Here is a 14133-nt window from a genome sequence, read left to right on the forward strand (position 1 = left end):
CTTTTATAGTTTCGGCACAGCAGACCGTGAAAGAAAGAAAATGAAACTTAAGAGAAGTAGTCTGGGACAAGACAGATATGGATTCTGTAGAGACTGGATAACAATAGTTGAAAGACTGAAGCACAGGACACCGTCATCCCAACAGTAAGTAAGTCAAGGGCTAGGAAACAGAGGGCCAGCTTTAATAAATCAATTCTGAAAAATATAAGAAGAAAGCACTTTAGAAAATTATTTTAAAAGAACAAGATCTAGTTAAAGGAAAGGAGAACAGAGACTTGTACCACAAGTAAAGACAGAATGGCTGCCATCCATCACTCAGCTGTGTGCTGTATTTCACTAGTGAATGAAATTGGTCCCTTCTTATATCTGAAGCACTTTGGGATCCTTTGGGATGAAAAGTACTTCACACTTGCAAACACAAATGCAAGTGATTGATTAAGATTAATTTGATACCGAATGAAATTGATGGACCAAATGGCTTCCTTTCCCTTGTGATGTTTCTTATATCTGGATTAATAGTCCAGCTGTTTTACAGAACAGACTCATTAAGCACCAGCTCCTAGACTTTCATAAACTGTTAGATAAAAACCAACAGAAGACAAAGTTCTTTACCAGCTTTTTGGGACATTAAGCAAATTTAACACAAAGAAGGCCATGATTCAGTACAACACAATAAGGTGATGTCACATAAATGAATCCAAAGCTATCAGGAGTGTTTTAAAGAATATTGTGTGTAAAAAACGTGTATTTTATTTAGAATATAATTTTCATATAAATTGTTTGTTTCTTAGGTGTGGCTACCAGTCCAATGGCATCTCTGAAATTGTCTGTTGTGCCTGACAGTCGGTTTCAGAAGATCTCAGGTGAAGATTCGGATTCTCAGGTGAAGCAGTGTAGCAGAGATTAGCCAGTGTGTCCTCTACCTCTAGATGATTATTGTGTAAACACATGTGGCAGTCCTCTTGCAATTAAGGTGATTCAAAGGACAGTGGAACAGCTAGACAGCAGCTCAGTGTACTTGCTCATTATGTTATTTATGATCTCTCTGTACTTTAAAAAAGAAGAAATATGCCCTTTGCAATGAAACTCTACAATACTGAACCACGTTTTAAAAATAGTTTAATTTAAATTGAAAAAAATATATTATGAACATATTCATGTCCTTACTATATACTAGTTATAATTTTTTTTAAAGACAGAATGTTACAGTAACATGAACAGAAGAAACGGTCAGATGTTTGGCTTTAAAATGGACGTTCTTTTCCATTTCCCTTCAGTCCTTTGTAGACTTCTGTGCAAACCCAAGCCCTGAAAATAATCTGTCCCTGGTGCTGTTTCTCTCTAGACAATACTACTTCAACTGGCCTGATACGGCTGACTGCTCAGGACTCCAGAAATCACCTCCCTCCCTCACCTTGGACAATCACTCACCTTCCGTGTGCAGATTAACGGCTGTGTTGCAGAGATTGTGAAAACAGAGGGCAGACCCGAGGTGTTGGAAATGCAAATGGAGTCACATTGGGACCGGCTCCGGCAGTCTGTCACACAGGTGGAGGTTTTTGTTGGGGGGGGTCTTTAAAGCTCTCTGGGGCTGGGGCTGCAGGTTTCTGAGTGGGCCTTTAACAATCCTGCATCTCTTTGTTCTTGATCTTGGCTTTGTGCAATCCAGAATGAGTTGGGCAGGGACCTTAACACCTATCACACTCCTGCAGCAGGGAGCCTCTTTTCTCAGTGCTCTGTGTGAAGTGTCCCCCCCCTTGCCTATCACTCTCAGTATCGTTTCCATGAAGATTAAAATCATATGTTAGGTCCATCAGAAACATTCCAGTTGTTGTTGGTTTTTTTTTTACCCTTTTCCATGTTTTCATTCCCCTCAATGAACCACAGAACTGTACAGTTGTATGAAATACACTTAGATATACATATTTGTGTCCAACAGAGGGCAGGCTGTTTTGAAGAGTGTGTTTTTTTCCCCCACTCTGTGGTTTTTGTCTTCCAATCTAGGAAATGAAATTCTTTGAGCTTGCACATGATTTGAACAGTTGCATTTCCAGAATCATAGAGGTTGTTTTGAGAAAAACTGACATTTTAATATGCGGAGGCAAGTTTCGTGATTGTGTGCAGAATAAACGGTGCTTTTAAAAGTGCATTTTTTTCACGCGACTCGAGATTGTTTTCGATTTGGTTTTCACTTAGCTGTGCAGCTCTCAGGCTCCAAAGTTCAATCGACAGACAGCCACACTTCAGAAATCATGATATCTGTCATTCACTTCCCCGTGTTTCAAGTATTATAGCGTCAGTGCTGTGAGATTCATGGTACTACCCTGAGTGTGTCTAGCTAAACATACTGAAACAAATGCCAAATATCGGAAGAGCAAAAGCACAAAAATGCAAAAGGTAAGATGTTTCTACGTTTGTGGTGAGAACTTTTTGTTTTGATTACGACATTTTCCACCCTCGAAAATTATCAAATATACAACTTCGTGCACTCCCGGATACTGTCGTGAAATTACGCAATGCCTGTTGTAGTGTGGGACAGTTTTATTTTATAAATGTGTGCACTGTACAGTAGCATCGATCTTAGTCCTGGAGTAACGGTATCTTCTGTTTTTTTTTTCTCCGATCTTGTTCTTAATCACACAGGCTGATTTCAGTTTTCTGTTTGGAGTATATTTTGTAAATTTGTTTTTGGCTTTTAACATGTCAGATGGGATTTGCATCAACCCAGAATACCATTTTAAGTTTCAGAACTGCCCTCAGTTAAGTGCGTTGCCTGAAATGTAACTGATCCTTTTCAGAAGGAATACATGCACATTGCTGGCTTGTCTGATACACTGTCACTCCCCTCTGTCTGTTTGCTATCAGTTGAGCAGCTAGTAAGCACTGTTCAGTCAGAAGTAATAACAGGAAAAGTCTGCAGAAATTTCTAAAAGCTAAAATCCTACTCTTAAAGTAGAGTACTTTTAACACTCAGGACTGATGACAGAAACAAGTTAAAACTCAAATCAGCTGTGTTGTGTTTGGCAGTTATTACATGTGCAAACATATTGGTGCTTTTAGTCACATGAAATGGATATGGTAGAACTGAGAAACATCAGAAATGAATTAAGAAATAAGCCATTACAGAGGTAAATAATGGCTCTGTAATGAAGAGCTGCTATCACTGGACAGATTTGCCTTTTAAGAAATGTACTAATCATATGACCTTTTGTGATGTCACCATAATCACTACAGCATCTTGCATATCGATAGGTTGGTCCCACTATCAGTGATAAGGCACAATCCATATGGGTATCCTAGGCTGCTTTACTTCAAAGGGAGACAAGTAAAATCTCTGATCAAAGGTTCATCCTTCAGGATTGTGTTCAGTGCTGAGTTACACACAGACACCTTAATATTTTTAGCCCGAAACTGGACGTTCAGTTCCTGCGGAGGTTCTGTGGGATCCAGAAAATCCTCTTCCCTTCCTGCTCATCCCCGAATGTGTTGATGTTTGGGACACTTCTGTTAGTGACCCTTTTTGGTAAGTGTGCCAAATTCAGAAAACTATGTCAGCATAATGTCTCCAGTTATCACCCCCAGCCTGAAATGTATTTCCTTGTGAAGTTTAATAAATTAGATGTTAACTGTAATAAGTACTTAAAATTGTTTTAACTAATGGAGGGGAAAATACACTATTCACAATGGTGCAAAATAGAGAATTTCAAAATCACTTTTAATGGTTTTGTGGCTGTGAAGGTATCCTTAGAGTATCTCAAAATTAATGCACAGGCTGTTACCAGAAAATGTGAACCCAAAGCCTTGCGTTTCTTCAGTGACAACATATCTGAATTAAAACACAAAAATATCTGATTTTACACTGTATTGAATGGGATTATTGTGAAGATTACATTGTGTTTAAAGTGTGAATATACATGAATGCACATCCTTATAAATGCTTCATTCATTCTGAATTCGAAACGACTGTGTGCTTTTCAGAACAGCTCATCATTTACCAGGTTGGAGTCCTCCCAAGCAAGTACTACAAGACTCTATCTGACAAGGACTTAGAAAGCTTTAAGAGCCTGTCGGTGGTCGCTGTCTTTTTAATTGTATTGAACTCCACGGTATGTTAAAAGGAACAAGAAAGGCAAGAATTTCAAGTGAAAAAAGCCATAATATAAGCTGTGTTTAAAATCAATTTTAATGTTCTGAACCTTGTCTTAGTCTGTACCTGCGTCAGTTATGTGATCAGGTGAATCTTTCAATCATTGCTGAAAGAGTTGTGATGGTGACCTTTACTATCACAGCACTGTCAGTTGTGCTGGTTTCACTAAGACACCAGCCACTGGTTCAGACTCAGGGAATTTCTATTTCATGTGATTAGGTCAACAATGAGCTCTATTTTAACGTATGTCACTTCAAACCTTGGGTTTTGGGATAACTGTGGTCATAATTAATTGATTTTGATCATGTAGTTTCTGTTTCTGAGCATGAAAAAGGCACATATGATGAAGATTTTGATACTAAGATCTTTTTGAAAGTAGGGTTCAGCGCACAGTGTGGGGATGTTCTATGTTGGTGGGGACAGAAAGTTGCAATTGAAAAGAATACTTTTGCAGCCTCTGACAGCATTTTCTTTAATCCTCTTGGTCCCAGCTGAAGAGTCTGGACCAGTACATCTCTAGCCTGATGTATGTGAGCTGGCGGAAGAGCCTGACAGAGTGCCTGCACCGGGACTACTTCCAGGGCAGAGTGTACTACACCCTGAATGTGCTGCGCAAGGACATCGACAACCCGTATGCTCACTGTTGAACAACTAGTCAGACCTGTGGCGCCAGTGAGAGACAGCGTGCCCAACATACCTACGCCTCTCACTTCATCCATTCTCAGGCTTCGTCAGTACAGTGAACATCACTGGAACCCAGATTAAAATAGCAGCCTGTCTGCTTCATTCTTAATGGCTGCTTCTGGTTTGTTAGAGGAATTTTGTTTCTACCCGATAGAAACCTGCTTTCAGGTACAGGGCTTAATAGGCTGGTGTTTTGGCAGACTAAGCCTGGGATCCGAAATAAAAATGATCAAAGTTAACATCGTGAAGCTGGGTACTGCATAGGCACAATTCATTCTTTGCCAGAAAAAATTCACAGACTGGAATGCACTAATGAAAAATTCCTGTTGCTTTTATTATCAAATAGTTTGTTCATTCAGGGCTGGGACCGGGAAGAGAGATTGCAGATGTAATTACTTGTACTGTGGGGGTAAATCTCAACTGGACAACAATTGAGAGCGTAGCCTGTTTCAAAACATCTTTTATAGTGATGGGATTGGAAGTAACAGTTATCAATCCTTCTAGGAGGAATGCAGTACTGCTAAATGGTGGCTGTTAAATAGACTTATCCAATGCAAGAAACTGTCCTGTGATTTTTACAGAGACCAGCGAATCAGTCAAGACACTGAGAGGTTCTGTAAGCAGATGAGCACCATGGCAAGCAGGCTGATCATCTCTCCCTTCACTCTGGCCTATTACACCTACCAGTGCTTTCACAGGTGAAGAGAGACCGACAGCGATGCACTGAGGGCATGATGTTGAGACTGGAGCTCAACCAGCTATGTCACAAGTCCAGACTCAGCTGTTGGAGCCATTGTTTCACCCCCTTGAGTTCGTTAATGTTGGTTTAGATTTTAACCTTAATAATGGAGCGTTCACCGTGTCTATCAGTATCTTCAGTGCTGAGTCCTTAATTTGTACGGTTGCACATTTAATAATAATAATAATTGCTTACACTTATATAGCGCTTTTTCTGGACACTCCACTCAAAGTGCTTTACAGGTAATGGGGACTCCCCTCCACCACCACCAATGTGCAGCATCCACCTGGATGATGCAACGGCAGCCATAGTGCGCCAGAACGCTCACCACACATCAGCGATCAGTGGGGAGGAGAGCAGAGTAATGAAGCCAATTCATAGAGGGGGATTTGTTCTTAAATAGTAGTTCCATGCAGTGCATGCAATTTTTTTTTTCAGTGCAACCTTTTTTCCTCCACTAAAATACCATCTTTCTTTGAATCTTTATTTGACAGCACTGGCTGGGTGGGCCCTGTGAGTATTTTTGGGTATTTTGTCATTGGGACCATTGTGAATAAAGTGCTAATGGGCCCCATTGTGTCAACTTTGGTGGAGCAGGAAAAACTGGAAGGAGACTTTAGGTGAGAACTGCCTTCCTTTCCTACCTCTGACTTTAATTTTTGATTGATTAGGAAAATGCATTAAAATGAGAGTGCATCCTAATTTTCTTTGGGTACAGCATGACTGCCTTTTAATTACATAAAACTGCAAGTGCCGTTGCTTTGGACTAATTGTGTCACTCAGAGCTTCACTGTGTTAAATTAAACTGAATTTGCAAAGTGTTTCTGTGCTGCCAAGCTGCTGCTACCAGAGCATTTCACACCTATTTGGTCAATTTAACCTTTGATTCCTTTTTAAGGTTCAAGCACATGCAGATCCGAGTCAATGCAGAGTCTGCAGCCTTCTACAGGTCAGTATATCACCACAGTATAACTTAGAGTAGATCAGTAACTGATTAAACTCAATGAAAGTGTCTGGGACTTTTAGTAGCACATCAATGCAGTGACTTGACGTTCTTTCCTCAAGAGCATGGGAGTATGGAAATTTTCGTGCTTGCTGTGTTAAGATCATCTTTCTTCATTCATTCATTTGATATCACAGTTCTTTAAGATGTTTAATTGCAGGTCTGTAGGCGAGAGTTACATAATCTGCAATGTATTCCCAGTGGTCCCTGGCTTTATCAGCTTGTAGTCTGATCTTGTAAGATGTCAGAAACATTACTGGGATGCTGGACCCCTAAGGACAATCAATGTTGTGGGAACTGTAGGTGGCACCCATTCCTTTGACCAGAATCGCTAAATCAGTGACCCCAGTCTGGTGGCAGGAGTCAATGTGGCCTAGAAGGTGCTGATGTCTCCACCTGATCTGCTGTGTAGTGGGACTGCTGGAGCGTACTGGCTGCCAGGCATCACACAGGAGGATGCCCCGCTTCAGTAGTGGATGCAGTGGCCTACAAAGTATTACACAAATGTAAGGAATTGTTATTACAGCTGATGTCACTGTGCGTACATTTAAAAAGTACTTTTAAGTTTGTTAACATTCAAAGCAAAACTGCAAACCCAATCAACAGATGTCATTGGCAGCACTGTGGGTTGTAATTTACCCCCCCACACACACACACAGTGTTCCTGTTTCATCACTCAGAGCCCAGCTGACCCAGTGAAATTCTAGGTGCAGTCCTAGCTGTGCTCTCCATGCTGTGTTTGCAGGGCAGGTAAAGTGGAGCACATGAGGACTGACAGGAGACTGCAGAGCCTCCTGCACACCCAGAGGAGCCTGATGAACAAAGAGTTTTGGCTTTACAGTAAGAGTTCCCTTGCCATGCTTATCCTGCCCCCCAATCTGGGCATTGCGTAACATCTGCAAATAAAATACGCACCCATTATCAGAAGGGCTCCGGTGGCTGACAGCAGCCTGGTCAGGATGCCAGTCCATCATCACAGGGCACACACACTGGCACACAGGGAGAATCTGGGATCCAAGAGCTGTGAAACAGGACTGATGGCCAGGATGCCTCAGAGGCCCCTTCAACAAAATATATTTTTGGAAAATAAATGAATATATTCTTGCCATTCACCATTCCTAAAGGTGTCAAGCAGCAGTAGAACAGTGCACAGCCCCAGACACCTCTTGGGAGCACCACAGCCCCACACAGATGCTAAATTGCAATTGGAAGTGTGTGACTACAGAAGGGGAATGCAAAGTATAAGCAATAATGCATTACATAGTTTATGATGCAATGGTAAACATTGCATTAGTTTCTGAAAGCTCAGACTCCAGTTGCTGACCTTTTCCCCACCTCCTCTCTGCAGTTGGAGTGAACACCTTTGACTACCTGGGAAGCATCCTCAGCTACACGATAGTTGCCATTCCCATATTCACAGGGGTGTACGACACCCTGACGCCAGGGGAGCTGAGCGCTCTCATCAGCAAGGTTTGTGCATGCGAGGGCGAAGGCACAAGGTCCGTGGTGCTTTTGCACAGTCGGTGATGTTAATGAGGCCATTTTTGTTAAAGTTTTAAAACCAGGGTTGAATGGTTTAGCGTGTACTTCCAAATTTGCATCTTTTAAGGCTTAAAACTTATTTTCAAGAATATTTTTTACGGTTTGTTTTGTTGAACATTCTTGAACCTGAAGATCTAACAGAGGAGATAGCCCTGTAGTTAATCAGGTAGGTAGGGTGTTAATCATAGTATTCCATCTGAATTCTGCTTTGTCTTTGAGTAATCTGTCCTCCCTCTTTTCCCCCTTTTATTCAACTAGTGAAGCAGTTTCTTACTTCTCCTGACCTGCTACACATTGGGGCTGCTGGTAACGAATTGTTTCTGCATGTCTCATAGGAGGGGGTTCAGTGGGTCCCCTCCATTCAGTGAAGTTGTTTGAGTTGAGAAAGGACTATGTAGATGCCACTGATTGTTAATTGATGTTATAAATTAATCCAGCCATAGCAGCGACAAGAAAGGAAAGGGTAAATGGCACCCTCACAAATCCCCAGTAGATGGCAGTGTTTTCCACTAAAATTCCAATTTAATCCTCTCGCAGTGAGACCCACTGGATAAATGAAGAATGTGAAGTGACACCAAGGAGGCAGTTCAGCTAGGATTACATTTAATTTTCTTGGAATTGCCTTACCTTTCGCTTCTCTTCACAGAATGCCTTTGTCTCCATTTACTTGATAAATGGCTTCAGCCAGCTGATAGACCTGTCTACCACAGTGTCTGATGTGGCTGGATACACTCACAGGTAACACCTCACCTCATCATTCCAGGATTCTAGGACAGAATGTCTCTGCTGCCAAAATTGAGACGAGGAACTTTTCTGTTCTTTCTTTTATTCAAACCAAAAGAAGGTTTTATAAATATTAAAATATATATATTTTTTAAAAATAGTTCAGGTGGGTAGCTGCGTCAGCATGCGTAGGCTGCAAAGGAACAAGTAATAGGTTTATTCCATGCTGAGAAAAAGAAGAAAGAGAACACAACGTTTCGGCCGTGGAGCCTTCTTGTTTTTAAAAATAGTTTCACGAATGCTGAGCATTACATGTACTTGATGTACACTGACTTGAAACTCTAAACTCTTAATTACAAAAAATAGAAATATTTCAATAGAAAATGTATGTCACGGGCTTTATGTCCTAGAAATAATACGTCTTTTAAGGTTTTGGTTTTCTTTCAAGGTGTAGAAGTATTATTTTAAAACTGGGTGATTCCCTTTAATTGTTAAGGTTTTTGTTCAATAATAGATTATTGTCTTTCATGCATAAAGTTCCTCTCAGCCTTGTATTGGTAAAGCAGTTAGAAAATGGATGGATGTTTAGTTAATGGATGGACAAGCTACAACTTTGAAAGAATAGGATTCTTCTGGCTGGGATGAAGACAAGCACACCGAGACTATCCTGGAACATGTTTTCCTTTATCATTTTCCAGAGGGCTAGGCCTAATATCTAAAAACACTTTTAGAAGAGCCTAGGCATCACAGATTCAGTCTGTGATCTGATAATCAGGCTGCCACTGTGTTCTCCAGCCAGGTGGTGCCTTATAACTTGTGTGTTGACAGGATTGGTGAGCTGAGGGAGGTGATGGAGGACATCATTTGGAAGCAGTGTGACTACGATCCAGCTTCAGGGGAGTGCTTTGACTTTGACAAGTAAGAGAGGGATTGTTTCTTAAAGTTTTAAAGAGGTATTTTTTTTTGTTCAAGGATTAATCAGTGATAGTCACTCCTAGTCTTGGAGAGGGTTGTGAACCGTTGACATTTTCATTACATCAGAGTTTTTTGTAATGTAACTGAATCAGTTATTGGCTTAAATCAGCTGAACTACCACCGTTTGTAGTATTTTGTGGTTGTTTACTTATGTAGCCTGCTAGCCCATGTTTATAAACGAACAAGTGTAATGACTACCGCTGTAGTCATTAATTCATGAGTAACGCATTTCAATAAGGCATTTGTCTCTACCTATAGCAACATGGATCCACCAGCTGCTTCCTCAGACACAGCGTTCGTTCTTGATCGGTTGTCGTACAAATCACCTTACTCTGACGAGCTGTTGGTGAGAGACCTCAGCCTGAAGGTCACTCAGGGCAATAGCCTGCTGGTGGTGGGGAATACAGGCACTGGGAAGACCTCCTTACTGCGGGTCCTCAACAGGCTGTGGGAGTCCTCTAGTGGTAAGAGGACTTCGTTGCCATAGTGATTTCAAATTCTGCTTTGCTGGATGAAAAAAGGAGCTTTGCTGAATTTGTAGTCATTCTTTTTATGTCGGATTACATGAAAACAGTACTTACAGTGGGTACCCCATTTCTCAGAAACAAAAACGTGAAATGCTTTCTTTTTTAAATTGAAAACTTTTTTTTTCAACTTGGTCCCCTTGTCATAAGTCTGTAATGTTTACCTTTCATATTGACGGTATTATTTGCTTTTCATACTGTTGGTTAAAAAATGTACACACTGATTACAGATCTTGTTAAATACTGTTAAACATTTTGTGTTATGTTTTTTTAACCCTTAAATGAACAGAGCATAAGATCTAGATTAATCTTACCTAATTTGTGTCTCCTCAGAGACCTTAAACTAAATGTATCCCAGATATAAACTCTCAAGAAATTTCAATATAGCACCAAAATACATTTGTGCCTATACAGTTTGAATCCTTAATTTGACATTAATCCAAATTCCTTTGCTGCTTTTTCTTCTGTTAAAGGTTGGAGTGGAGCTAAAGTTAGGATCAGAATAAAATTTTTAATTTTCATATTATTGCTAAGGTTAAGGTTTGAGATTTTACCATGGCCATTATTGGAACTTAAGATTTACCAGTAAAGATCTGATTTTGGTTTACGTGGTTTTTGAGCAAGAAAACCTTCTTTCCACGATTCCATGATCAACATACTGTAGCTGTCGACATTTTCTTTATTCCTCTGCTTGACAATTCATATATGTTTTTCATTGGCACAAACCAGCTTTATATCTGGCTTTTCCAGGCTACCTTCAGATGAATGCATGTTTTGGGCCCCATGGGATACTTTTTCTACCTCAGAAGCCCTACCTGACAGATGGAACCCTGAGGGAGCAGGTACAGAGCTGAATGAACCCCACATCCCTATGAACAGCTTGAAATTGCACCACACATCTGTTTTCTTTAAACCCCTTGTGATGATCAACTTGAGAGAAGTCAGATTCTGTTGCTTGAGTGTTCCAAGACTTTGAAAATGGCCTGTGATCCACAGCAATTACTCTAAAACACATAAATCGTATTTTTTGTCGTAGGTAAGCACACTATCACCCTCTGTAGTGGATTAGTTTACTGACCTGCTGAATTTGAGCATTTCCAAAAACACCGTATAGAAACTTGACATTTCTAGGAAAGGTAAACATTTCGTTTTTGTTCATTCATTTTTTAAAATAAATGTAATGGGATCTCTGCGATAGTAATGTGGTTCATATTTCATGTTTAGGTTTAGTGTAGTTGGTTAATTGTGATATTTCTTTATTGTTGAACAGGTCATCTATCCTTTGAAAAAGATATACCCTGTGACAGGTTTGTATGATTTTGTATTATATGTGTGTGAACGGAATGTATATAATAATTGCTTATTATTCTGATCAAAATAGTATCTTCTAGCACTTAATGACTGTTTGCATTGTATATCTCCAGATTTACTTTCTGACGTGAAAATGAATGACTCAGAAACTACTTGAAATGTTTGTTCCTACTTTGATATTTCTGCTCATAAACAGTCTACCTGATGGGTACCTTTTGCAGGTTCTGCTGATGATGAAAGAATACTTCGCTTTCTAGAGCTGGCTGGAGTGGTGAGTTGGCACGTGCCAGTGACCTGATAGCATCGTCAATATTTGAATCGAATTGTTAACTAATTCCAGTTAACTACTACTAACAGTTATTTTATTCCGCAGCCTGGCCTTTTGAAAAGGACAGGAGGGCTGGATGAGAACGTGGACTGGAACTGGTAATACTGCTACAAAGGTCTGTGGTGTGGAAATGAGTAAGCAGCGATGTGACGTTTGGAGTTTATTGTGTGCCTGTTTCTTTACGTAGGTATGATGTTTTATCGCCAGGAGAGATGCAGAGGCTGTCCTTTGCTCGACTGTTCTATCTGCAGCCCAAATACGCAGGTTTGATTATACTTTCTTTGAATTTTGTGTAACTATTAATCATTTTGTATCAACATAAACAATCCGTTTTGCAAGGGCTGGCAGACTCCGATGTCATACATCTATTGCTCAACATATTTATACCGTACAGTCATAAAAATGAAGCATGCAATAGAATGAAATCTTTGAAAACCTGCAGCATGAAGTCCATAATAGTAAGAATAGTAAGAAAGTAAAGTTGAGTAGTTTTACAATGTGACCAGTTTCCACTGACCTGACAGGGGAGCAGTTCAGTCTGGTATCTTTGGCGTTATGGATGCTGACTGTCATCGTCAAACATTGCCAACATGTAGTTGCACTTCCAGCATAGGTGGGAATTTTCCATTGACTTGCTGTGGCTCATCCATCCTCCTTTACTTTTTCTGGGGGGGAAGATATCAACAGCGCGTTCGTTCTTGTCTGTAGAGGAGACTGGGGTGAAGAAGAGCCCGAGGAGAGCTCTCAATCCCCAGCCAGGGTTATTCAGGGGCAGCACCGGGGGGATATGTGCTGACGTTTGTCTTGTGTACATGCTCCCGGTGTCCCTGTGGCAGTGCTGGACGAGGCGACGAGCGCACTGACTGAGGAAGCAGAGGAACAGCTGTACCGTGCCTGCAAACAGCTGGGCATGACCGTCATCAGCCTGGGCCATCGCAGCAGCCTGGAGAAGGTAACTGGCCTAGCGTCCCTGTCTGAGCCCCCACGCAGGCTCTCTGCGTTTCTGGAGAAGGGATTAAAACCAACCCATCAAGTCTTGTCTTCCATCTCTTACATCACATCATACCTCAGGTTCTTCATAATAACACGCAGGGTAGGTTGTTGATCATGAATATCTAACTAAATTACAAATACTATATCAGATGACTTGAGTGGGCTTCTCAAACTTTTTCTATCATAATGGCTCATTTCCAGGAACTTCAGTGTGAGCAACATAGTCACCCTTTTCATTGGACAGTCAGTACAGAAGTACGGATTTATTTTTTATGGTGGCACAAGACTTTTCACCTAGTTCCCACCCTTCTTTCGGTCTTCTGTTTGGAATGATCTGCAATTCAGTGTGCTTCCCAGTGCACACCCAGCCGTTTGCTGTGCTTAAAGTGGCGTGAGTTACCTAAGGCTGACCCTCCAGACCTGTCAGGTGTCTGCGTTTCTTTGTTTTCAGTTTCATGACACCAGACTGAAGCTGTGTGGGGATGGGAGATGGGAGCTGGCCAGTCTGAAAAAAGAGTAAAACCACAGAGAGGCAAAGCTGTTCTCTGGGCAAGATTCCAGTAGAGCAGCACTGTGGAGCTCTTTGGCAGACGGACACCTGTTGTGAAGGAAAATGCAGCAATAAACCTTGAAGGGGTTTCTGTTTTCATATAAGTGCTAGGAAAAAGCCCAGTATTATCTTCTGATCTGAAAATGCATATTGATGCTTACACTGCATGTAATATATACCATGTTACTATGTACTGTAATATAACATACCTGGTTGCTGCTTAATAATGTGATTTTGTCTTCATTAAAGGCCTTTTTTACCAGTGTCTGTTTCCTCTTTTAGTTTGTTTTAAAAAGATGTCATAAAATAAGGCCGAGGGAAGCAAATCTTGAAAAAGGTTTTTAAGATGGTATAAACAACAAAGAAAATTCACAGTTTTATATAATTCTATATAGCAAACTCAACACAATTGGGAGAACAGAAAGGTAATATACTGACATCATGTCACTAATAGGGTTTTCAGATGTCCTATTAGTGAATGACCAGCAAACAGTTTAATGAACTGCAGTGAAACTAGGAGCTGTTCTTTGTAGAATGGGTTCACCATTGGCCATTAATACAGAAAAAAGATGTCAAACCTTCATCTACTTTATTTAATCTGACCACGTTTTCTC

At 40.7% G+C, this 14133-nt stretch overlaps 1 protein-coding gene across 1 annotated transcript; it reads left to right on the forward strand.

The window, feature by feature from the left end:
- The first annotated feature begins 1985 nt into the window (after window positions 1-1985).
- abcd4 (ATP-binding cassette, sub-family D (ALD), member 4) lies at window positions 1986-13783 on the forward strand. The gene is made up of 19 exons (XM_069193182.1): window positions 1986-2397; window positions 3405-3523; window positions 3979-4106; window positions 4639-4778; window positions 5413-5529; window positions 6065-6190; window positions 6469-6519; window positions 7319-7413; window positions 7922-8043; window positions 8762-8853; window positions 9667-9756; window positions 10072-10277; window positions 11088-11179; window positions 11608-11644; window positions 11870-11919; window positions 12022-12074; window positions 12164-12240; window positions 12813-12928; window positions 13421-13783. The coding sequence occupies exons 1-19, from the start codon at window positions 2357-2359 to the stop codon at window positions 13487-13489; spliced, it is 1821 nt and encodes a 606-aa protein (XP_069049283.1). The 5' UTR covers window positions 1986-2356; the 3' UTR covers window positions 13490-13783.
- Window positions 13784-14133: the final 350 nt, after the last annotated feature.

This window comes from Lepisosteus oculatus, chromosome 8 (assembly GCF_040954835.1).
Source record: "Lepisosteus oculatus isolate fLepOcu1 chromosome 8, fLepOcu1.hap2, whole genome shotgun sequence".
NCBI lineage: Eukaryota > Metazoa > Chordata > Actinopteri > Semionotiformes > Lepisosteidae > Lepisosteus > Lepisosteus oculatus.

Bases quoted from the DNA above. Each gene is read 5' to 3' on its own strand.
- abcd4 (XM_069193182.1), top strand. From the start codon at position 2,357: ATGCCAAATATCGGAAGAGCAAAAGCACAAAAATGCAAAAG. The intron at 6,191-6,468 runs GTGAGAACTGCC...TTCCTTTTTAAG, and splicing joins AAACTGGAAGGAGACTTTAG to GTTCAAGCACATGCAGATCC. The intron at 11,645-11,869 runs GTTTGTATGATT...TACCTTTTGCAG, and splicing joins AAAGATATACCCTGTGACAG to GTTCTGCTGATGATGAAAGA.